General features: G+C 39.2%; 2 protein-coding genes across 3 annotated transcripts in view; one reads left to right on the top strand and one right to left on the bottom strand.

The window, feature by feature from the left end:
* ENTPD5 (ectonucleoside triphosphate diphosphohydrolase 5) overlaps positions 1–12,491 on the bottom strand; it is a 35,129-nt gene extending 22,638 nt beyond the window's left edge. Inside the window, exons 1-2 of one of the 2 annotated variants that reach the window (XM_008567528.1) lie at positions 12,450–12,491; positions 6,983–7,047 (exon numbers count right to left, since the gene is read on the bottom strand). The gene's annotated coding sequence lies outside the window, so the exon portion shown is untranslated. Of the gene's footprint in view, positions 1–6,982; positions 7,048–12,141; positions 12,360–12,449 lie in introns of those variants that run through there. The other variant, XM_008567527.1, reaches the window with a different exon arrangement.
* A 4,936-nt stretch (positions 12,492–17,427) lies between these two features.
* CCDC176 (coiled-coil domain containing 176) overlaps positions 17,428–24,500 on the top strand; it is a 34,231-nt gene continuing 27,158 nt past the window's right edge. Inside the window, exons 1-3 of the mRNA XM_008567524.1 lie at positions 17,428–17,490; positions 17,643–17,871; positions 24,125–24,190. Coding sequence (XP_008565746.1) covers positions 17,429–17,490; positions 17,643–17,871; positions 24,125–24,190 — 357 coding nt within the window. The 5' untranslated portion in view covers position 17,428. The remainder of the gene's footprint in view (positions 17,491–17,642; positions 17,872–24,124; positions 24,191–24,500) is intronic.

Below are 24,500 nucleotides of genomic sequence, written 5' to 3'. Positions count from 1 at the left end.
CTCACTTATTGGTGGGAGCTAAAAATAAATAAATAAATTCACACACACACACACACAAACCCCCGGGGGGGGGGCAGAAGAAGACTTAACAACTACAACTCCTTGAAGTTGATACGACAAGCAAACAGAAAGGACATTGTTGGGTGGGAGGGAGTTGGGAGGGGGGTTTCGGTAATGGGCCACAATAATCAACCTCATTGTATATCGACAAAATAAAATTAAGAAAGAAAAAAAAAAAAGAAACCTAGGATGATAGGAGGAGGCAAGGAGAAAAAACAGGAAGAGATTGATCAATAGGTACAAAGTTACAGTTAGACAGGACAAATAAATCTTAGTGTTCCATTATACAGTAAGGTGACTATGATTAACAAAAAATATATTGTATATTTCAAAATAGCTGGAAGAGAGGATTCTGAATGTTCTCACATCAAAGAAATGATAAATGTTTGATGTGATGGATATGCTAATTACCCTAATTTGATTATTACACACTGTACGTATGTATTGAAACATCACACCCTACCCCATAAATATATACAATTGATATGTGTAAATTAAACAAATAAATACACTTAAAAAACTAAAAAAAAATTAAAAAAATAATTGTGTCCTGAACAGACCTGGTACAATTGGGCTAACAGAACATGCACACAGAAGTGTTAGGGCAGGGAGTACCCTCTTTCTCAGTGTTTCACTATGGCCTATGTATCACACCCCCAACTCCCTAATCCCCTCCAAACCAGGCCATGGATAGGGGTGCTACTCCAGGATGCCTGTGTATTCACATATTAATTCACTCATTTGGCCATTCCAGAAATTATCAGTTGCCTACTGCTACTTAAAAGTACAGCATGCAAAGATGAATCACCTTAGACTTAGACATGCCCTTTAAGAAACTACATAAGTTGGAAAAACAATACATGTCCATAAAATACTTCCATAAAGTGAAAATGTGACAAGTAGCACAGTTATCATGCCCTGAAACTTCAGAGTTGGGAGAGATTATGTCCACCTGAGACGATCAAGAAGGCTTTGTGAAAAAAGGTGGTATCTGAGGAGGGTCCTGAGGAGGGAAATGAATTAGGACAGGAAAGGAGTGCTTTTCAGGAAAAATAAGCAGTATAAATCAAGACACGAATATGAAAATGGGTTGGGGGCCCACAAGGAATGGATCCTTTTGACTAATTTTAAGAGGAAATAAATTTGGAAAGGCAGATTGAAGTCAAATAGCAGAACACATGAAATATTTAGCTAAGGAGTTTTTTATTTTTTTGACCCTTGGCACGGTGTGGTCTGCACCAACGCTCAGCCAGTGAGCGCACCAACCATCCCTATATAGGATCCGAACCCGCGGCCTTGGTGCTACCAGCCCTGCACTCTCCTGAGTGAGCGACGAGGCCGGCCCATAAGGAGTTTATATTTTAAAAAAATTTGGGGGGGGCAGCTGGACAGCACAGGGATCAAACCCTGGACTTGGTGTTAGCACCACACTCTAACCAACTGAGCTAACTGGCCAGCCCTTAAGGAGTTTAGACTACTCTGCAGGCAATAGGAAGCTATTGAATATTTTGAACAAGGGAGTGTCACAAATATGAATCTGGCAGTAGGGAGGCTTGTTGGGACTTCTTAATTGTCTAATTCTACAAATGTTTACTGATGCCTACTAACTACTAGGTGCCAGAGAAGTAAAAGTGAATAAAACAGACCTTTCTATTCAAGATGCTAAGAGTCTGGCAGAGGTGACAGACTTAACATACACATCAATAACCACACCTTTTAAAGTTAACCATAAAAATGCTAAAGGAACCCAAAACACAGAACTACCCTATCTAGAGGATTCAGAAAGGCATCATGAGATGACATCTGAAGTGATTATGAAAAATGAACAGAAACAACTACATGAATAAGGCCAGAGGGATTATAAAAAGATGAAAATACCAAGGTCCATGGTTCGATCCCTGCACTGTCCAGCTGCCAAAATTAAAAAAATAAAAACAAATAAAAATAAAAAGATGAAAACAGATGATAGGGTAATTATGGATAGTCTGATTTCATTTCATTTTAAAATTTCCTCAAGAATTTTTGCCATATGGATTGAGAAACAAAACAAAAACAAAAAGTAGAAGACTACAGTGAAGGAGGGTATAGCAGAGGAGGGTCAGCATTTATCAGCACCGCTCTTTTCCAAGGGGGGTCAGCATTTAATAGAGAGGAAAGACTATGAAACACAATCTGAGATAATTATAGAGAACTTAATACATGCCAGCACTATTTTAAGTATTTTACATGGATTATCTCATTTAATCACAATACTACTCTGCAAGTTAGGTGCTATTGTTAACATACCCATTCTATAAATTAGGAAACTGAGGCTTAGAAAAACTAAGTCACTTAAGACCACACAGTAGTAAGTGAAGAACCAGAAATCAAACCCAGATGGTTTAATTCCAGAGCCACTGTCTTAAATCACTAAGCCACCTAGGAGGGGTCATCTCCTATAGCTCTAGGGAAAAATGGTTATTGGGGTGGGGAGGAGAGTGTAAAGCAGAGAGCAGTCAGAGATGAGGCTGGAAAATTAGACTTGCATCAGGACATCTAATCTCTATCCTATACCCTATCAAGAGCTTTTGAAGATCTCGGTTTCCTTCTGATTGAGTACGTTTCCAGAATCTGACCATTTCTGATCACTTCATCACTATTACCCTGGCCCAAGCCACCACCATCTCTCCTGGGATTTACTAATACTGTCCTAACAGATCTCCCTTTTATCTTCACTCCCCTGGAGTCTAACTTTTTTTTAAAATCTTTGGTTTTTTTTCCTTGGTGGCTTGCCAGTAACGGGATCTAAAAACTTGACCTTGGTGTTATCAGCACCATGTTCTAACCAAGTGAGCTAACCAGTCAGCTCCCCTAGAATCTATTTTTAACAAGCAACCAAATCATCCCTTTGAAATGTAAGTTAGAGCATGTCTATGTTCCGTGCGAAACCAGCAATGGTTCCCTATTTCCCTCACAGTGACAAGGTCCCCAAAATAGCTTTCATGGATCCACCTGCTCTGCTTTCATCCCCATTACATCTCTGACGCCATCTACTAGTGGTTTTCACCTTACTCGCTGCCCCCACACTGACTTCTATGCTTATGTCATACATGCTCCTACCTCAGGGCCTTTGTTCTAACTGTCCCCATTGCCTAGAACCTTTTCCCACACATCCACTCGATAAATTCCTGTAACTCCTTCACATCGTTGTTTGAATGCCACTTACTTATTGAGGCCTACATTTTTTTTTTTTTGGCAGCTGGCCAGTACTGGGAATGGTACCCTTGACCTTGGTGTTACAAGGCTGCACTCTAACCAACTGAGTTAACCGGCCAGCCTTGAGGTCTACTTTTACTAGTATAACTAACTTCCCTCCCTCTCGTGATCCCCACCTATGCCTGCTTTCTCAATTCCCCTTACTCTGATCCACTTTTTCTTTTTTTCCACACCATTTGTCACATTCTAACATACTAGGAGGTTTATCTTTTATGGTTATTTTCTGTGTTCCTCTGACAGAACATAAGCTCCTCGAGAGTAGGAATCTTTTTGTTTACTGAGGTAGCTCAAGCATCTAGAAGAATGCCCAAGGTGGTGATCAACAGAAACTGACAATGGAAATAAACTGCAAATGACATTAAAAGGAGAAATTACACTTTCACAAATAAACAGATTTTTAAGAGAGAATGTAATTAATAGATACTTAATGTAGTCATTGATTTGTTTTAGGAGAAACTAGAATTCTATTTCCCTAAACCTATTAGTTCTGTAGCTAAATTGAACTTTTTTTTAAGCAAAACACTTTCGATTTGTTAAAACTGTGATAAACCCTAAAAGACATTAAATATTGTTTACATTCTCAAAGTTCTCTTCTAAAAATATTTTAGGGCTGCCTGGTTAGCTCAATTGGTTAGAGCATGGTGCTGATAACACCCAGGTCCAGGGTTCAATGGCTGTACCAGCCAGTTGCCAGAAAAAAAAAAAAAAGGGAATTAAAAATATTTCAGTATGCTGTGCATTAGTTATCTATTGGCGTATAACAAATAACCCTAAAACTTAGTAGCTTAAAACAACAAAAAATTTTATTATCTCGCAGTTTCCATGGTTCAGGAATTTAGGAGTGATTTAATCGGGTAGTTCTGGCTCAGGGTCTCTCATGAAATTGTAGTCAAGATGTAGGCTGGGCTGCAGTCATCTGAAGGGTGACTGGGGCTGGAGGACCCACATCCAAGATGGCTCACTCAATGGCTGGCAAGTTGTTGCTGGCTGTGAGCAGGGAGCCTCAGCTGATCCCCACATGGACTTTCCACAGGGCTTGAATGTCTTTACATGGTGGCTGGCTTCTTCCAGAGTGGGCAATCCAATAAGAGCAAGGCAGAAGCACCAATGTCTTTTAAGACTTAGCCTTGTAAGTCAAACACTGTCACTCCCCTATATTTTAATGGTCATACAGACCAACGCTGATGAAATGTGCAAGGGGACTACACAGGGCGTGAATATTAGGAGGTGAGGATGGGGCCATTAGGGAGGTTGGTTACTGCAAGATAAAACACATATTTGCATAGCATTTTGTGTTCAGTTTTTTTTCCCCTCAGTATGTATACATATATATTTCTATTAACACAGCTCACACACTTCTAGTTTTAGGAAATGCACATTATTTAAACAATATTAACTCTTTTTTTTTTAAAAGATGACTGGTAAGGGGATCTTAACCCTTGACTTGGTGTTGTCAGCACCACGCTCACCCAGTGAGCAAACCAGCCATCCCTATATGGGATCCGAACCCGTGGCCTTGGTGTTATCAGCACCACACTCTCCCGAGTGAGCCACAGGCTGGCCCAAAACAATATTAACTATTAAAAATTAAAAACAGTATTTACTTTTAACTTCTCTGAAAATATCATACATTACCACTTGAAGCTTTCCATTTGGTTACTGTCCCAATATTTTACTTAATAAAAGGAATTAAAGTCAGAAAAACCACAACTAACACAATGTCCTGCTTGTTTCTAAGGGTGAAAATGAATTTAAAAACTTCAGATAAAAGTCAGATATATTAAGGAAAGAATAAGAAGAAAACAAATGAATCGTTAGATTTGCTTTGGAGATAGCTATCAATTAATAATTAATTAAACCTAATGAAATTAAATACTAAATCACGGCCTGGCTGGTTAGCTAAGTTGGTTAGAGCGCAGTATTGATAACACCAAGGTCAAGGATTCAGATCCTCATACTGACCAGCCATCAAAAAAACAAAAACAACAAAAAAACAACTAAATCACAGAAGATATAGAATAAAAACATTTATATTAATGGAATAGAAACTGGCTTTGTGCTACATACAGAAAAAAATGTATAATCACACAATGGTAACGTTAATACTTAGGTACCGAAGAGGTATTTCATAGAAAGGGACAAGACTTGACAACTGAAACAGATTTGAAAACCACTGAAAACTTTTATAACAGGTACTTTTCAAAAGTCAACAAAACTAATAAATGGGTTTATTTAAAAATCAACTTTTATTAGATCACTCCCAAGGAGTTGTACTAAGATCTGTGAGTGCAGAAATAATAGGGGGAGAGATTTGACAGAAAGAATTTCTCAACAATACTCATATGAGTTGTCTCATACTGGTGAGGAGGGGAGGGTCCTTGCCCCAAGGATTCAGCTCAAACCTTATCATGTTATCCAGAGTGAATTTTGCAGATCAGAAAGCTAGTTGAATGATATATTCTTTAAGGTTTCCCCAACCCTAAAATCAAATACTCTTAATTCCCAATAAAGGAATTAGAATTGATGTACTGGTTACCAACAAATAAAATTCTTTTCTACAAACAGATGGTTTCTTTCTGTATTTTATTCCATTTTAATCAAAACTTTATTAGACAAGCATCAAAAAGGCCCATTCTGTACAATAAAACCATTTGAGTTACACCGAAATGAGTCAAGCAGTGTGTGACTTCACTCTCCATTGTTTCAGACTTGACTTAGCTACAATAATCACTGCCTGGGGAAAGCTGTTGCCACTGTTGCCTCTCTTTCTTCATAAGTCACAAGGCCTTTTCTTATGCATTCATTAAGAATCAAAGTCCTTTAGATAAGAAGATGCTATTCATCAGGAAGGGGTTCATATTGCACTTATTTGCAGAAGAGTAATTGCCAAGGATCAGTGCCATTTGCCACTGTTTATACTGTGGGAAGAGAAGTAAAAACATATTTTCCCTTTCTTGCTATCAACTGAAAAATACCTACTGCTTGAAACATGTTAAACCAAAATGAAAAGTATGAGAAAGATTAAAATATTACAAGGATACCTCACATAGAAAGCAAGAAATAGGGGTTCCCTATACTTACATTTTCTCAAATATATCTTTAAGATGCTTTCCCTCTAAATACATTTTAATTTTAACAGTTTGATAAAAATGTTTCTAAAGTTAATTACATAATTTCCGACAAGGAACATGCTCCTTCATTTATGGTTCAGGGTTGTGATTATGATCATAAGTTGTACTCATATTTTCCTGTAAACTTGGAATGCCTTCAGGGGCTACAGGTCTTCAGGACTGTTTGCCCTTCTACCACGAAATGGTCCCAGACTGCTGTTTTTTGAGCTAGTTTTCCTTGACATCATGCTATCTATTATCACTGATCAATGTGGTCATGTGACCAACTCTTTCAATAAGCTACCATCATCTAATTTTCTTTTTAAATCTGTTTTGGGATGTGAATCAGTGAGCCATAATTATTAGAATTTTATGTCAACATATGCAAAGGAGGACCTCTCCAACAGAATAAGGGTCATGGGCTTTGTGACAGCTCTTTTAGTGACTTACAGACCCCTTTCCATTCAATGTGAGCTCTGAACTAGAAACAAGAAAGCAGACTCTGTAGAAATCTGACCTATGAAAAAGTAGGGTATTACTTTATATAGGTTACTTACCAATTTTTTCTTTTCCTTCTGGGCTTTCTCCTTTGTTCCCTCAACTAATATGTTACTTTTTCAACCTGTAGAAGATGGACATGGATAGTCATAAGAGAAAAATTCTCTCTTTTCTCTGTTGTCAGTATGCCTATTTTTGATTCAGTTATCTCTTTCTACATTTCTATTTCCAATATGTTCAGGCTTTGGAAACAAGCATTAGACGTGTAGTCTAATACTCTTTGGCTCTTTCTCTTCTTCTACACTTTCTTCTCATTCAAACTACATCAACCATTCTCACAACCCAACCAGCTCATTTACAAAGTCAGGGACAGCAACAGAAGCAAGTCACACTCCCTCTAAAAGCTAGTGTGTAAGTGTGTGTAAATGTATGTATGTAAATGGAGGGCAGCAGTGACTAAGGAGTTAATTCATATGTAAAGAGCATAAAATCTTGTTTATGCATTTTGTGAGGTCCTTTTTGGGCTTTGAAGAACTCAAACACCAGCTGTATGTTCCACAGTGTGATCAATGAGTGGCCACTTACTATTATGTGTGTAAGTACATGGTTAAAAGTTATCAAGCCAAGGCCGGCCCGGTGGCGCACTGCGCTAGTGCACCACTTGGGAAGCGCGGAGGCGCTCCCGCCGAGGGTTTGGATCCCACATACAGACCGGCTCCCGCTCACTGGCTGAGCGAGGCGCGGGGGCAGCACCGAGGGTTGCGATCCCGTTGCCGGTCCCGGTCCGGTACGGGGGCGACACTGAGGGTTGCGATCCGTTGCCGGGCCCGGTCCGGTCCGGGGGCGACACTGAGGGTTGCGATCCGTTGCCGGGCCCGGTCCGGTCCGGGGGCGACACTGAGGGTTGCGATCCGTTGCCGGGCCCGGTCCGGTCCGGGGGCGACACTGAGGGTTGCGATCCGTTGCCGGGCCCGGTCCGGTCCGGGGGCGACACTGAGGGTTGCGATCCGTTGCCGGGCCCGGTCCGGTCCGGGGGCGACACTGAGGGTTGCGATCCGTTGCCGGGCCCGGTCCGGTCCGGGGGCGACACTGAGGGTTGCGATCCGTTGCCGGGCCCGGTCCGGTCCGGGGGCGACACTGAGGGTTGCGATCCGTTGCCGGACACGGAAAAAAAAGACAAAAAAAAAAAAAAAAAGTTATCAAGCCAATCCCAATCCTAGGTACCTACCCACAAGAATTGAAAACAGGGACTCAGACAGATATTTCTACGCCAATGTTCATTGCAGCATTATTCACAATAGCCAGATGTGGAAATAATTCAAATGTCCATCAACAGATGTATGTATAAGCAAAAAATGGTATATCCATACAAAGGAATATTATTTAGCCATAAATAGGGACAAAGTTCTGATACATGCTATAACAAGGATGAACCCTGAAAGCATTATGCTAAATGAAAGCCAGACGGCTGACTGGCCAGCTCAGCTGGTTAGAACATGGTATTATAGGGCTGGCCCCGTGGCGCACTCAGGAGAGTGCGGCGCTGGGAGCGCAGCGACGCTCCTGCCGCGGGTTCGGATCCTATATAGAACTGGCTGGTGCGCTCACTGGCTGAGCGCGGTGCAGGCGACACCACACCAAGGGTTGTGATCCCCTTACCGGTCACAAAAAAGACAAAAAAATAAAATAAAAAGAACATGGTATTATAACACTAAGGTCAGGGGTTTGGTTCCCCTTACCAGCCAGTTGCAAAAAAAAAAAAGTGAAAGCCAAACACAAAAAGCCATCTATTTGTGATTTCACTTACATGAAATGCCTAGAATAGGTGAATTCATTAAAACAGAAGCAGCTTAGAGCTTATCAGGGATTGGGGGAAGAGGAGAATGAGGAGTTATTGCTTAACAGATACAGAGTTTTTGCTTAGGGTGAGGAGAAAGTTTGGGAAATAGTACAGTAGTGATGGCTGTAAATACTGTGAATGTAATTAATACCACTGATCCGTACACTTAAAAATGCTCAAAATAACAATTTTTGTTATATATATTTTACTACAGTAAAAAATTTTCCAAAAAAAGGAGGGAGAGACGAAGCACTTCAAACACAAGTTTTATATGTTTTTTGGCTGCTGGCTGGTATAGACATCTAACCCTGGACCTTGGTGTTACCAGCACCACACTCTAACCCACTGAGCCAACCAGCCAGCACCTCACACATAAACTCTTAAGAGGAAAAACTCTGGCTGGTATTTCAAAAGAGCAACAGTTATGATAACACATTATAGCTGAGCTATCTCACAAGCACACAGCCAATTTTGACTTAAATTCTGAAGGGTAGCACTGATACACAGAAAATGTCTAAGTATTTGAGTTCATACAGTAGATCTCATTCCCTCAGAAAGAGAGTTAAACTAACCCATGCTACATAAATCTGATTACAGATTCAAGAGGATTTGAATTATGAATTTGACTTATGCAACAAATGATATAAATTCCAACTATAGGGTCTCCAAAGCAAACATTTTCAACAAAGGACTTCTTATGCTTTGTTGACTATAGGTTAAACACTCTCCAGGTGGTTCCCTTGGAATCCCAGGATGACTTCAATGCTATCTACCCCCAAGTATGCAATCTTGACATTTCTATTAAGTCTTCCTTTCAAAAACATTTAAGTTGAACAGCCTAATAACACCAAGGTCACAAGTGTGGATCCTCATACTGGCCAGCCACCAAAAAACCAAACAAAAAACCATAACACTTAAATTTTGTGTATGCCAGAACACTGAACTCAAAACAAGAGATACTTCGAACTGGCATCTCTAAATCTCCCCCTCTCTCTACACACGTATGAGGGCATTTCAAAAAGTTCTTGGAAAAATAGAATTAAAAGATAATATGAATCTTTCCATGAACTATTTACAGACCCCTCATACACATAGAGGGTGAAATGAATTCTCTTCCTAATCTCCTATTTCTTTAGTGGCACCACAACTTTCCTAATACGCATCTCGAAATTTCATTATCTTTGAATTCTCCTCTCTCATGCCTTCTGTATTACAATCTTTTATGAAGAACTGATGATTCTTCCTTTGCAATATCTTTTCCATCTCTTCTTCCTTTTTTTCCTTCTTGTCTCCTTGCTGATATCTAAGTTCTGGCCTTTTACCGCAGACTTAAACTGTCACAGCCTCTAAACTGGTCTACCACTCACCAATGTCTCTATTCTCAAATTCACACACCACACTCTTCCTAAAATGCTGTTTTCATCATTTTCCCACTAAATGGTAAGTCACATCACTGCAAGGACTCACTCATCTTTGAGCACTACTTAGCACAGTACAACCTGATATATAACATACTCATGTTTAATTAATGTTTGTTGAATGAATTAATGAATATACAAATCATATCACTCTCTTTCTCAAAACTTTCATCAATTTCCCACTGTGCACAGCAGAAGTTACAAATTCAAATACCTACAGAGGCCAGGCAGGAAATGTAAATGAGTAAAGGTGTGCATAAAACAACAGGAAGTGGTGGGGACTGTGGCAAACTGGTGAGCACATGTCCCATCTAAAGGTGAAGCTTCTTGCTCTTCCCACTAATTGCTGCCATAATGGAATGCAAGCCACATATTGCCAGGTCTTCTGATTTTTCAAGATAAGCTGAAAGCACAGATTTCTACGTAAAATCTGCTGGTTTTTACATGAAGACAACTAATTCCACTTAAAACCCCAAACAAACCCAAAAAACCACCATGCAGGCCTAACAAAACACATCTATGGGCCAAATACAGTCCTTGAGTCACAAGTTGGTGACTCTGGTCTGCAGGATAAAAGACAAACTTGCCTGACATTCTGAGTCCTTTACTATGAGTTCCCAGCCTACCTCTTCAGAGCTTTGCCCCTACTTCCATACAAGAATTCTGTGCTAGTGGTTCTCAAACTTTAGCATGCATGAGAACCACCGGGAAGGCTTGTTAAACTATCGATTGCTGAACCTCATTGCCAGTGTTTTTTTTTTTTTTTTTGGGGGCTGGCCGGTACGGGGATCCAAACACTTGACACTGGTGTTATTAGCACCACACTCTACTAACTGAGCTAAATGGCCAGCCCCAGTTTTTGAATTTTTTTTTTTTTTTTGGGGGGGGGGGGGGGAGTGGCTGACTGGTATGGGGATCCGGACTCTTGACCTTGGTGTTACAAAGCTGCGCTCTAACCAACTGAGCTAACTGGCCAGCACCGCCAGTGTTTCTGATTCAGTAGATCTCAGGTGGAGCCTACAAAATTGCATTTCTAACAAGTTCCCAAGTAATGCTGATGCTACTGGTCTGTGGACCACACTAGGAACAACTGCTCTCAAAACTACTTGTCTCAAGCACACTCCCAATTTTGCTCACATTGTTCTACCTTCCCAGAGAGACTTCCCTCTTCTTTTCAGTCCACCTCCTTGTAAACTTTCCACGAAAACAACACTCTTAAATGCCTCAAAATTGCTATAGCACTTAGGATGTATGCCATCTTCCCTTTATCAATCACTGCTTGGTACTGTTTACTGTTAAGTGTGTATAGGTGCCAATAAGGTTGTGTATTATTGAAGATCAATGTCTAGGTTAAAGCCTTATACACCTGACTATAAGCAATTTCAGGGCAAGAGTTCTCTCTTGTCCCCCAGTATAACCCTCAAGCTATCAGAGAGCCCAGTATACAGTTAGTACTCACTGAATATTTCCTAAATGAACATTTGACAGATCTATGATATGAAAATGCAGACAAGTGGGTCTGAAGTTTGGGTATGTAATTTTTCTTAGAGAACTGACTTTTAGTCCTGGGCTAATGGCTATGTTGGGATGAACAACTAATAAAAATGGGATATTTTGCAAATAAAGCACCAATAGTTAAAAATTATTTGTGGCAATACATTTTGTATATAAATAAAACAATGAATGTTAAAAACTGATCTAAAATTGATAACATTAAATCCTTGGCCTCCAAGATTCCTTATAATGCCCCTGAAAGGATGTGAACTAGTTATAATATCACAAGATAACATCTATGTAATAGCATTCTATATTTGTAGCACATGCAAGAAAAAAGTGGGATGAAACTAAATTCCATGATACTCAGAAACATTGATCAGTCCCTTCAGATACAGTTTGGATAATAGTATATTTATTCAGGATTCTAAAGGCTGTGAGGAAAACAAAATAAAAAACTGTTCACCTTGTCTCTTCCACCTGTAGAGTAGTAGCATCTGCTATCAGGAGATTTCAAGGAAGATTTATGAGAAACCTGGTCTCCAAGGTAAACCAGAGTAAAGCCACAGACAACTTTGCAGAGTGTACCAGTTTTGGAATTACTAGAAGTAGAAGTACTATCTATATTGATACATAACAGTACTAAATTCTACATATGGCTTGTTAAACAATTCCACGCTTGATGACACAACAATGAATGGGAAAGAGAAAAATTAATATCATTTGGCAAAAGAGAATCAAATTCTGAAAGGAAAAAAAAAAACAACAACCCACCATCCAGAAGCACATGAAGTTCATTTATAACTTGAAGCTAGCAGAGATGTTACCTTACATATCCAGATATTTGCCCTACCAACCAGGACCATAATGATCTCATCTGCATGAAGACTTGGCCAAGACATTCCACATTTCTGTGTTGAACAGGAACTACAAAATCTGGGCAGAAAAAGAATTACAAAGCCAAATCAACAAAAACAGTAAGTGGTTTATTCCAAGTTTTAAAAGGATTAGCATTCTAAACAAAGAAACAAAGCAAATTTATTCAGCAAAATAATCCCTGAAACGTCACCATGGTAAAGCTACCTACTAGCAATTATGGAAGGATATGCTACCAGATAAATTGCTAAATAGCAACTTCCTACTCTACCGTTCGTACCATCAGTTGTTTCTCACCAACTCATGACTGAATAATAACATCCAGTTCTTTGGTAGAGAACCTGCAGATTCAGAACTGTAGATTCTAGAACCACCTCTACTAGAGTATGGAATCTTGGCATTTCTCTTAGCCATATTCATGTCACAAGAGTTTTATCCACTTAGTCAATAAAAACATGTATGATAAAGTACTATAAGGTACTACACATATATTAAAAATAATCCTGTTACAATCAAATTTTTATATTTATAAATTAATCTGTAAGTCTATGTTCAAATGATGAAAGTCATCTGACTTTCATACCATAAAGTAACCAGTTTTTAGAATAAATTCTGTGGAGCTCAGAAAATGATACCCCAGAGTATGGCACTTTGGCATGCTGAGTACTTTGAAATGAATGACATTGGGCCTCTCAGAAGCAAAGCCTCCCTCTGGCCTTCTCCTGCCCTTCTTTGTCCTGCATCCCTTTCACTCACAAGGCTCATTATAGAAACTAGAATTCCTCTACCCAAGGTAGTACGTCATGGAAACTAGAACCCCTCTTCCCCCAAACCAATCATACAATTTATTCTAATCTTCCCCCTCCTTTTTGTGTAACAGCTGGCCATAAAGAAATTCTCTGAAACTAGATCAGAAGATCCTCATTTCAGAAGTGGTCCTGCCCTCTCTACCCAGGAGAAAGGAATGCTACACAGACAGGCCCTTGCTTGATTCCCTACTCAGTCTATTACTGTTAGATCATTCACTTTTTGTCAAATCACATTTCTGTATAGCTCTTCAGTCTTCATCAAATCTAAGCATAAAAATGAAGTTTTCCCTTGGTCTTTGGGTCTTCATTTCTGAACACTCCCAAGTCATGTAAAATTTTGGTTAAATAAATTGGTTATATTTTTCTCTTGTTAACTTGTCTTTTGTTAAAGGAGTGTTGGCTGTGACCCTTATGATGGGCAAGAAAGGTATCACACTCTTCTTTCCACCTCTACAAATCCAAATATACAGCCTGTGACAGAAGATGCCCTACTCTTTTCTACAACTTATCCATAGGATATTAATAACATTTTCAGAACCTCAAACATACAAAAATAACCCTAACCTTATAGATTCCATATCAGAGGTAACTCCTTCAAATGTATGGTGATTTCACCCATGGGGCCACAGGAGTGTGACATACAAATAGAGGGGAAAAGCTACCAGACATACAGTCAGAATAAGCTACGGTCAGGCTAACGCTAGATGGTATGTCTAAAAAGGTTTCCAGGGCTCATTACCAAATCAGCATGTTCTTTTTTTTTTTTTTGGTGGATGGTTGGTACAGGGATCCGATCCGAACCCTTGACCTTGGTGTTAAGCATGTTCCGTCTTAATCACAGAATTCAGAAACAGAAACTACATAACTGGGGAGGAAAGGGGGAGGGAGAGGTTGAATTAGAAGTCAAAGTACGTCATGGAAACTAGAACCCCTCTTCCCCCAAACCAATCATACAATTTATTCTAATCTTCCCCCTCCTTTTTGTGTAACAGCTGGCCATAAAGAAATTCTCTGAAACTAGATCAGAAGATCCTCATTTCAGAAGTGGTCCTGCCCTCTCTACCCAGGAGAAAGGAATGCTACACAGACAGGCCCTTGCTTGATTCCCTACTCAGTCTATTACTGTTAGATCATTCACTTTTTGTCAAATCACATTTCTGTATAGCTCTTCAGTCTTCATCAAATCTAAGCATAAAAATGAAGTTTTCCCTTGGTCTTTGGGTCTTCATTTCTGAACACTCCCAAGTCATGTAAAATTTTGGTTAAATAAATTGGTTATATTTTTCTCTTGTTAACTTGTCTTTTGTTAAAGGAGTGTTGGCTGTGACCCTTATGATGGGCAAGAAAGGTATCACACTCTTCTTTCCACCTCTACAAATCCAAATATACAGCCTGTGACAGAAGATGCCCTACTCTTTTCTACAACTTATCCATAGGATATTAATAACATTTTCAGAACCTCAAACATACAAAAATAACCCTAACCTTATAGATTCCATATCAGAGGTAACTCCTTCAAATGTATGGTGATTTCACCCATGGGGCCACAGGAGTGTGACATACAAATAGAGGGGAAAAGCTACCAGACATACAGTCAGAATAAGCTACGGTCAGGCTAACGCTAGATGGTATGTCTAAAAAGGTTTCCAGGGCTCATTACCAAATCAGCATGTTCTTTTTTTTTTTTTTGGTGGATGGTTGGTACAGGGATCCGATCCGAACCCTTGACCTTGGTGTTAAGCATGTTCCGTCTTAATCACAGAATTCAGAAACAGAAACTACATAACTGGGGAGGAAAGGGGGAGGGAGAGGTTGAATTAGAAGTCAAAGACTTCGGGAAGGGGTGTAAGGATTAAATTCTCACTAGAGAATGGAGAGGGAGGATCTACAAAGACGTTTTAAAGAAATTTTAAATTTAATTTAAACGGAGGATAACGCAGAGTTTCAACCACGTCTTCCAACATTAACTTGGCACTCAGAATAAAGTATCTTCTTTAATGACTCACTGACTGACTCACTGAATGAAGGCACAATCAGAGCCTCCTGTGAAAAATGAGAACAATACTTTTGAGTACACTCCTTTACTGAGGCGTATTCAGGATTAAAAAAAAAAAAAAAAAAAAAAGCGCTTTCAACTTTATGCAACTTGCAGAAAAAGGGCTGCGGCCGCAAGAAGTATCGGGGACGGTCCTGGGCGGGCGGCGTCGGCAACACAGGACAGAGTAGGGCCGAGGACCCTCCTGACCCCGATGCCAGTGATTCCCTCCTCGTCCGGCTACCGAGCGCGATGCCCTTCGAAGGCCGACAGCCTCGCCTCCAACCACCGTCCTCACAAAAGTCGTCAACTGCCTATCACAAAATACGTGGCCTGGGACGTCCGCTGGATGCACCGTCCCTTACAAAATCAGCAAAAGTTATAAGCCAGTAAAGGGAGAAAGAAAGCAAGAGTCGGGCAGCGCCTGGAGCGGCTGAGGTGGAGCAGGAGCGAGGGCGAGGCAGCCGCGACCATGCTGGCTGCGGCGTGGAGGGAAGAGAGGGCAGGACCCGCGAGTGAGACGCTAAACGCTGCAGAACCGGCGGGGTACCAGCTTCCTGAGGCGAGAGCGCCCCGACCGCTGCGCCGCCCGAAACGCCCGGCCCGCAGGACGCCGCGTTACCCAGAGAGAAATTCGTATAACTTCGTATAATGTATGCTATACGAAGTTATTACGGGATATTCTTTTTTTTTTTTCTTTATAAATTGACAGCCCAATGAACATACTTGGACATATTTATATGTAGCTTAATTTTTCTTCCTATGCATTACTGTAAGTATTCTATAGTTTGATTTTTTTTTAAACATAGCTGCACAGTGTAGCACTTTTCAAAAGTACTGAGCGCTTCTCACGTTCATGTAACCCGATAGCATATGTTTTCTATTTTTGATCATGTATCTGCAGTACACATATTAACAATGAGGATAACTGAGGGTAACAGACCTCTTATTCCTCGGATTTTCCATGACCCGTTGTTTGAGAAACCTGGCTTTGTGTCTACGGTCAGTATTAGTAGTCCCCTTATTAGAGGTATCTAATTTCTTGCATCAGGTACTCTGAACCACTTAGATATGATACCCTCAGGGACAATTGGATGATTGTAGCAAGGCAGGCTATCATTAGTGCCTAAATCATACTGGAAAGGGAGATCAACAGATATAACAGGCTGAGAAGTTGGGTATGGGGATGGCTTTAATTTGAAAAGAACGAAAGGTGAAAATGAGAGTGGAAAGGGACGGAGAACCAAGATTTAGGGAGTGGGTGTAGAGGGTGACAGTACAGAAAGGTCCACACAGATGTATGAGAATATTTAAAATTCAAATACAGGTGAAGTCCTCATATATTATCTATATTCCTATATACCTAGTACCTACCATATATAAGGGGTAGTGTTTTGTTACTGCTCACGCAATAAATATTTTGAAAAATCCTTTTATCAGTTTAATCCTTAAGTTCTTTTTTAAAAAATGTCCTCTTTACCTCTGTATAAATGATTATGGTTTGTTTCTCAGACATCCTTAAAGCCTGGTGTACTGTGGCACTAGTATTCTCTACCAGCCAGCTGCCAAAAAATATAAAATAAAATAAAGTATTTAACATACCTGCCATAGCAACTTGATCTTTTATCCAAGGCCTAGCCAAAACAAAAACAAAAACGCTCCAAAACAAGACTGGGGAGTGGAGTTGGTGGGAGGCTACAGGTACACTGTGAATGTATCCTCATGCAGAAGGAGAACAAAGGTAATGGGTTTGCAGTGGAGAGAACCAAGGTCCAGTACTGGGAGAGTAAGAATAGAAAAGACAATTCAAATACGGGAGAATTAAAGAAGTGAATGGAAAGATGTGAAAGCTTTATGAAATGAATTTGACTTACCATGCCTTTCCTCTTTGTTTTTCCAGTCCTTTATTTATTATTTATTTATTGGTGGCTGGCCGGTAGGAGGATCCAAACCGATGACCTTGGTGTTACCAGCATCCTGCTCTCCCAAATGAGCTAACCAGCCAACCCCTGTTTTTCCAATCCTTTAGAGTTATGCTTCAGAGCTCCCCTCTTCCAGGAAGAAGCACCTACTTAACTCTCTTATATGAATACAAGTAAATATGTATTTCTTATTAATTCATTCATCCAGCAATATTTGCTTGTATGTGCCAGGCAATGTCAAGCAAAACAAATTTAAAAAGAGAGAGAGATGTAATACTAATGTAGAGAAATAGTTATATACTGTCAATGTCCTTTTCCCATGCAGGAAGACAATAAAAACAGATGAATCTGTGGTGGAGAGAGCTAAGGCCAATGCCTCCCTTTGGGAGGCCAGATTGGAAGTCACAGAACTCTCTAGGATTGAGTATCGTGATACTTCCCTGAGACTGGCAAAAAGTAACGAGGACTTAAAGAAACAGCAGTATAAAATGGAGAAAGACACAATGTGTATATTAAGCTACCTGAAGAAGCAAGATCAGGAGAAAGATAATATGGTAGGTAGGTAGAAAGCCTCCTTATCCTGTCTCTGTGTTTACACTGGCATGGTTATAAATTTCAAGGATTTTAATTCCTTGAAATCTCATCACATAGTTGACATTTCTGTTGACCTTAACTCTCCTTGAAGCAGGATGTTATTTCAGAATGGTTTTACTGTCATTGGCTCTTTATTATTTGCAGTTCTTGTCCAAAACAAATAGACATTGATGATTAGAAGGTATTATGATCCACTTTATTTTAAGGACAAGAGCATGGTATATTTTTTGATACTGATAAATATTTAGTTTTAATGACATGTAAAGCGATTCACTAATAATCTATGATCACATAACGAACCGAGCAAATTGAATCTCTTTTTTTTTTTTGGTCAGTGTATCTTAAATCTTATTATACCATATTGAAGTGTTGAGTGTAAAGCTATCATTTTAGATCTGGAAGAAAAAAGGAAGGCAACTAACATTTTGGAGCCACTATATTGTGGCACTATGCTGGGTGCTTTACCTCTGTTATCTCATTTAATCTTTTTTTTTTTTAAAGATGACCGGTAAGGGGATCTTAACCCTTAACTTGGTGTTGTCAGCACCACGCTCACCCAGTGAGCCAACCGGCCATCCCTATATGGGATCCGAACCCGCAGCCTTGGTGTTATCAGCACCACACTCTCCCTAGTGAGCCACGGGCCGGCCCCCTCATTTAATCTTTTTAATAACCCTGTGTACCTACAATATTGTTAGTCCCATTTTACAAATAAAGAAATTGACTCTCAGAAAGGACAGGTAACTTGCCCAAAGTCACACAACTAGTGGGTGGTAAAAGTGGATTTCAGGTGTAACTAAATTCTTCTCTTTCCCATCTGCCTCTAAAAGCCCCATGGAGACCCAAGGAAATTTCCACCATGTTGAGGATGGTGTGCTTCTTCTGCATGTATGTTTTTGTACTTTTGCTGCTTATGTATGCATCCATAAACAATACATACTATATAGTCTTGTTTTAAAATGTATATAAACAGTATATTATTCATATCTTTTGCAACTCGTTTTCTCACTCAACATTGTTTTTGTGATATATTCACAAAAATCACATGATGATTCAGTTAATTTATTTTCCTAAAATTTATAATAAGCATGTTCTATTTTTTTTTCATTCATTTAACTGCTGTAGTGGATTGAATTATGTCTCCCCGAAACTCACTGAAGCTTCTATTGTGTCCCCCAAATTTGATGTGCTAGAAACTTAGCCCCCACTGTGACTGTTAAGAGGGTGGGAAATCCTGTTATGGTATTTGAAAGGTGGAGTCTTGAAGAGGTGATTGGATTGTAGGGCCATGCCAGAGTGAATGGATTAAAAATGGTGTCAGGGGCATGGTTCTGAGGGCTTTAAAAGAAGAGAGAGGAGAGTCTCTCTTTGCTCTCTCTGCTTCCACGGTCTTGCGATGCAAGGCCCCTGGGTCACTGTCACCACCACCAGATGGACTTTGGACTTCAGAAACTGTAAGCAATAAATTTTGTTTTCTTTACAAATTACCCAGTTCTATGTATTTTGTTATAAGCAACAGAAACGGACTAATACAACTGCTTTATAATATTCTGTTAAATAAACCAAAATTTATTTATCCTCCTATTGGTCGGTTACAAACAGACCTTCCGTGAACCTTCTTGTGCATGTCTGCTTGTGCCCATGCGTGAGAGTTTATCTAGTGTAGACACCTAGAAGTGAAAGTACTACATTATGGATGTGCACAGCTTCTATGTCACAAGGGTTTAAATTGAGCTCCAAGGGGGTTACACCAATTTATACTGTCACGAGTGATGTATTAGAGTGAGTTCCTATTCACCCACACTTTTGTCAACACTTGTTACTACAGTACTGTATTATACTTAATAGTTTTTGCCAATCTTATGGGTATAAATTGTCTCATTGTTTTAATTTGTATTTTTCTGATTACTCGTCGCTTGAACATCTTTCATATGCTTCTTCACCCATTTTTTATTGTTCATGGGTTTGCTTCAGTACAATATACATATGAACTAATAATATTGGAGTGATGTAGAGTATGGTTCCCACAAATGGATGACGTGCAAATTCCTGAATCATTGCTTTTTTTTTCAATGCTACCTTCTCGTGGAAACCTTCCTCATCACCCTGTTTAAATGTTAAAACCATCCCCACTTAAGCACTCTCTAAACTCTTCCCCTGTTTTATTTTCTTTGAAACCGTATGCATGTTTCTTATGTATTTGTTTATTGTCCCTTGATTGGAATGAAACCTCACAAAAGAAAAGAATTTGGGGCCCCTTTTTTTTTGTTCAGTGCTGTATACCCACCACTTAGTTCAAGGTCTAACACCTAGCGTCATTAAAATTTTTTTGCATGCATGATTGAATGGCTTCTTAATGTACTGTTGCTTTGAAAAAGTTAATAGTAATCAAAACTAAGTTCAAGAGAATACTGAAAATAAATTAGAGAAATCAAATAACTGAATGTGTGGATTTTATATATTTCATTAAATTATAATTTTTTGTGCATTAATGTTATTTTTTCCCCCAGGCAACTTCAATTTTAAAAAATAATTCTTTGAATAGTAGGCATTATCAAAATTGTCCCCTATCAAGTATTATTCTAAAGCAAACCTCTGGGCCAGCCACCACAAATCATTTTTTAAATTCATTACATAGAAGTTTTGTGGCCTGCATTAGCTCATTGGTATTGGTCTGCGTTTATCAATATCACTTGTATTTCCTGATTCCCACCTATCTCCATATATCAAAGGCCAGCATGTGGCTGTATTAAATGTGCATAATTTCCTTACAATCATGGATTCCCATTAAAACAAAATAAACTGTCTTGGAGGAAGAAGCAAAGTAGATTATTATATCTGGTTACCTAGCTTGCTCAAAGTTTTGTTATTCATTTTGCTATGTCCTGGAAATGTGTTATTTTCTTAAACTAATTATAGTCTTATTTCATGTTAATTATAGAAATACTGTGTTAAAAATGAGTATTTTTTTTTTCCTTTTTGTCTTTTTTCGTGACCGGCAATGGATCGCAACCCTCAGTGTCGCGCCCATACCAGACCGGGACCGGCAACGGGATCACACCCCTCGGTGTTGTGCCCGCACCTCGCTCAGCCAGTGAGCGGCCGGTCTGTATGTGGGATCCGAACCCTCGGCGGGAGCGCCGCCATGCTCCCAAGCGGCGCACTGTAACAGTGCGCCACCAGGCCGGCCCAAAAATGAGTATTTTTGATAACTATTTTATCTTGAACAAAATTAGGTTTTCCTGAAGACTGGGTTTTTGTATTTAAGACTGTTGAATCAATCACAAAATAAAGTCATTAAATGTCACACCTATATGCTTTAGGACTGCCCAGTTCATTTGTTAGAATTCCTAGGTTTTCTTTAAGTTGGCCTGAGATATTGTTTACAACAATATTTCCCTTCTGTATCCTCTGATTCTGTAACCATGTCATTGAGTCTTTAGTTTAAAAAGCTACTCAAGTTTCCCATTAATACGAACCAGCATTCCTTGAAGAAATGATTGATTCCAGGACTGGGGTGGAGTGTAAAAGACAAACCTGTAATATCTTCTTGTGCCAGAAAATAAAAAATGTTAAAGGACATGGTATAGTTTGAAGGGGCTCCCATTGGCCAAATCCGGGACAATCAAAATAAATAATGATGGTAATAGACTATAACCCATTGAATAAAATGAGATTCCATGAGTTTGTACTACCAATAAATAAATACATACAATAATAAATAAAGGAGAAAGGAAAGCTTTTTCTCACAGTAGAATGTTAATTGGTAAATTTCCAAGGAGTGATAGAGTTAGAAAAACCACCATTTAGCATCTTAGTAATAACTGAATCAGTCAAGAATCACCAATGGATGCTAAAAACTAGTGGGTGAAAGTTTGATGAGGGGAAGGATAATTGCATGGTCTCAAAATATTTTCCTGTAAATTACTTAATAATTACAAAATAAAAAATAGTAACTTTTAGTTGGAGAAACCTGGCAGACATGGTTCTTAACTAATATATTAATTAAAATTAACATAAATCACCTCTTGATGTGATATACTGAAAAGGATTCATCACTTAGATAGTACATCCCTGCCCAAAATGCATAACCTGAATCTACTCATGAGACAAGCCCAACCCTGGCCAGTATTTTTTATTTATTTTTTAAACAGCATCCAGAATATTTTTATTGCAAAAATCAAGATACAGCCTTCTCAGAGCCCCAGGAGGAGCCCACCATTCAGGAACAAAGGGAGAGACATGTTGGGCATGTACATGACAGAAAATCCAGCTCCACAGAAACTCTGTGGGAGAGCAGCACACTCCAGCTTAAAAGTGGCTTTGGTACCCCAACCTAGAGGCTGGACCCAAGTCTCAGCGTATAGCCAGTTACCCACTTGGAACCCACTGCCACCAAGGCAGGCTCAGATTCTCCATCCATTCTATCACAGGGAGATCCATGCAGCATCCGTGGGGTAGGAAGAAAACCCTTAAGGAGTCCTGAGGTCACCTGGCTCTCTTAGGGGCCCACTCAAATTTCTGGGCTAGTCCCTGTAAACTAAGTACCACTCAGCTACCTAGTGAAAGTACGTGCTGGGCACGGTGGTGGCCAGTATTCTTTAAAAATGTGAATATAAAAGACAAAGACTGAGAAACTTCCAGATTAGAGGAGACTAAAACACATGACAACTAAATGCAGTGCATGACCAATTATTGTATCCTGGACCAGAAAAATAAAAGCTGCAGTAAAGAACATTATTGAGACACTTGGCAAAACTGAATATGGAGTATAGACTAAATAATAGCATATCGAGGTTAAATTTCCTGATTTGTCCTATGTCCTTTTTCTTAGGAAATAGATACTGAAGTATTTAGGGGTAAAGGTACATTATGTCAAACTTACTCACATGGTCCAGAAAAAAAAAGAGAGAGGGAAAGCAAATGTGGCAAAATTGGTGTATATGAGTAAAAAGTACATGGGAACTCTGTACTGTTCTTGAAACTTGTCTTTAAGAAAGATACCCAGAGAGAAATGCAAATGAAAACCACGAGATACCACTTCACACCCCTTAGAATGGCTACTATCAGAACAAAAACCAAAATAACAAGTGTCAGCAAGGATGTGGAGAAATTGGAATCTTGTACAGTGTTGGCGAAAATGTACAATGTTGTAGCCATTATGGAAAATAGTATGGAAGTGCCTGAAAAAATGAAAAATAGAACTGCCAATCTCATTTCTGGGTATATGAGGGTACTTTGAAAAGTCTGTGGAAAAATGGAATTAAAAGATAATATGAATCTTTCCATGAACTTTTTTTTGTTTTTGTTTTTGCTTTTCTTGTTTTCTTTTAATTGTTTTTTTGTTATCATTCCCATGAACTTTTTGAAGACCCTCTTATATCCAAAAGAATTCAGAGCAGGATCTTGAGGAGCTATTTGCACACCCGTGTTTATTACAGCATTATTCACAATAGTCAAGAGGTGGAAGCAACCCAAATGTCCATTGATGGAAAAATGGATAAAGAAAATGTGGTATATACTCCTATATGCAATGGAATATTATGCAGCCTTTAAAAAGGAAGTCCTGTTGTCATATCCTACATCATGAACCTCAAGGCATTGTGCTAAATGAACTAAACCAGTCACAAAAGGACAAATACTATATGATTCCACCTGCGAAGTATCTAAAGTCGTCAAAAATCATAGAAACAGAAAGTAGAAGTGGTTGCCAAGGGTTGGAGGGAGTGGGAAGGGGGAATTAGTATTTAACGGTTATGGTTTAAGTTTTGCAAGGTGAAAAATTTTAGAGATCTGTCACACAACAATATGAATATACATACACTTAAAAGTGGTTAAGATGGTAAAATTTAATGTTGCTGTGTGTGTGTGCGTGTGCATGTGTGTGTGTGCGTGTGGCTGTCCACAGGGATCAAACCCTGGACCTTGCTGTTATCAGCATCACGCTCTAAGAGCTAACTAGCCAGCCCCGTTACATTCTTTACCACAATAAAAAAAGTTACCCAGGTAATTCTGATGATAGCTAGGTTTTAGAAACTGGCAAGAGCAGGTTGAGGGTTTGAGGGAAGTTCCTGTCCCTTCTTCTCCACTTCTCACTTCACTCACTTCTTCTGCTCTACTGGTTTTACTATTATGTAAAAACTAGGGTACTTAATAAAGGTAGGACACAGCAATTTCTTAACCTTTCTGTCTCTGTATTTCCATCTTCCACAGATTGAAAAACTCAAACAGCAATTGAATGAAACAAAGGAAAAAGCCCAAGAGGAGAGGGAAAAATTGGTGAGTTTATCTATGTACACTAATACTTCACTGACTGTGTGGTCAGATTTCTGGTGAATGCAATTTAAGCCCAATGAGATTAAGTGAATAAGTTCTCTGAGCAGCTCAATGTCCTTAAAGCCCACATACTTGATTGTACAGAAGCTCAAAAATAACATTATAAAAATATGTTATTGTATAAAACTACTGATATGAGTATGCATACTGATCCTGAGTTTGTTATTGTTTTTAGGACTTCTCAGTGGACAGAGCTAGGAAATAATACGTTTTTAAAGATCAAAGTAGATCATGAGTCCATACTAATACTTTC

Source organism: Galeopterus variegatus, unplaced genomic scaffold, assembly GCF_000696425.1.
Source record: "Galeopterus variegatus unplaced genomic scaffold, G_variegatus-3.0.2 Scaffold325, whole genome shotgun sequence".
NCBI classification, from domain to species: Eukaryota; Metazoa; Chordata; class Mammalia; order Dermoptera; family Cynocephalidae; genus Galeopterus; species Galeopterus variegatus.
The sequence above is the reverse complement of the archived record's forward strand: the minus strand, read 5'-3'. Positions and strand labels throughout refer to the sequence as shown.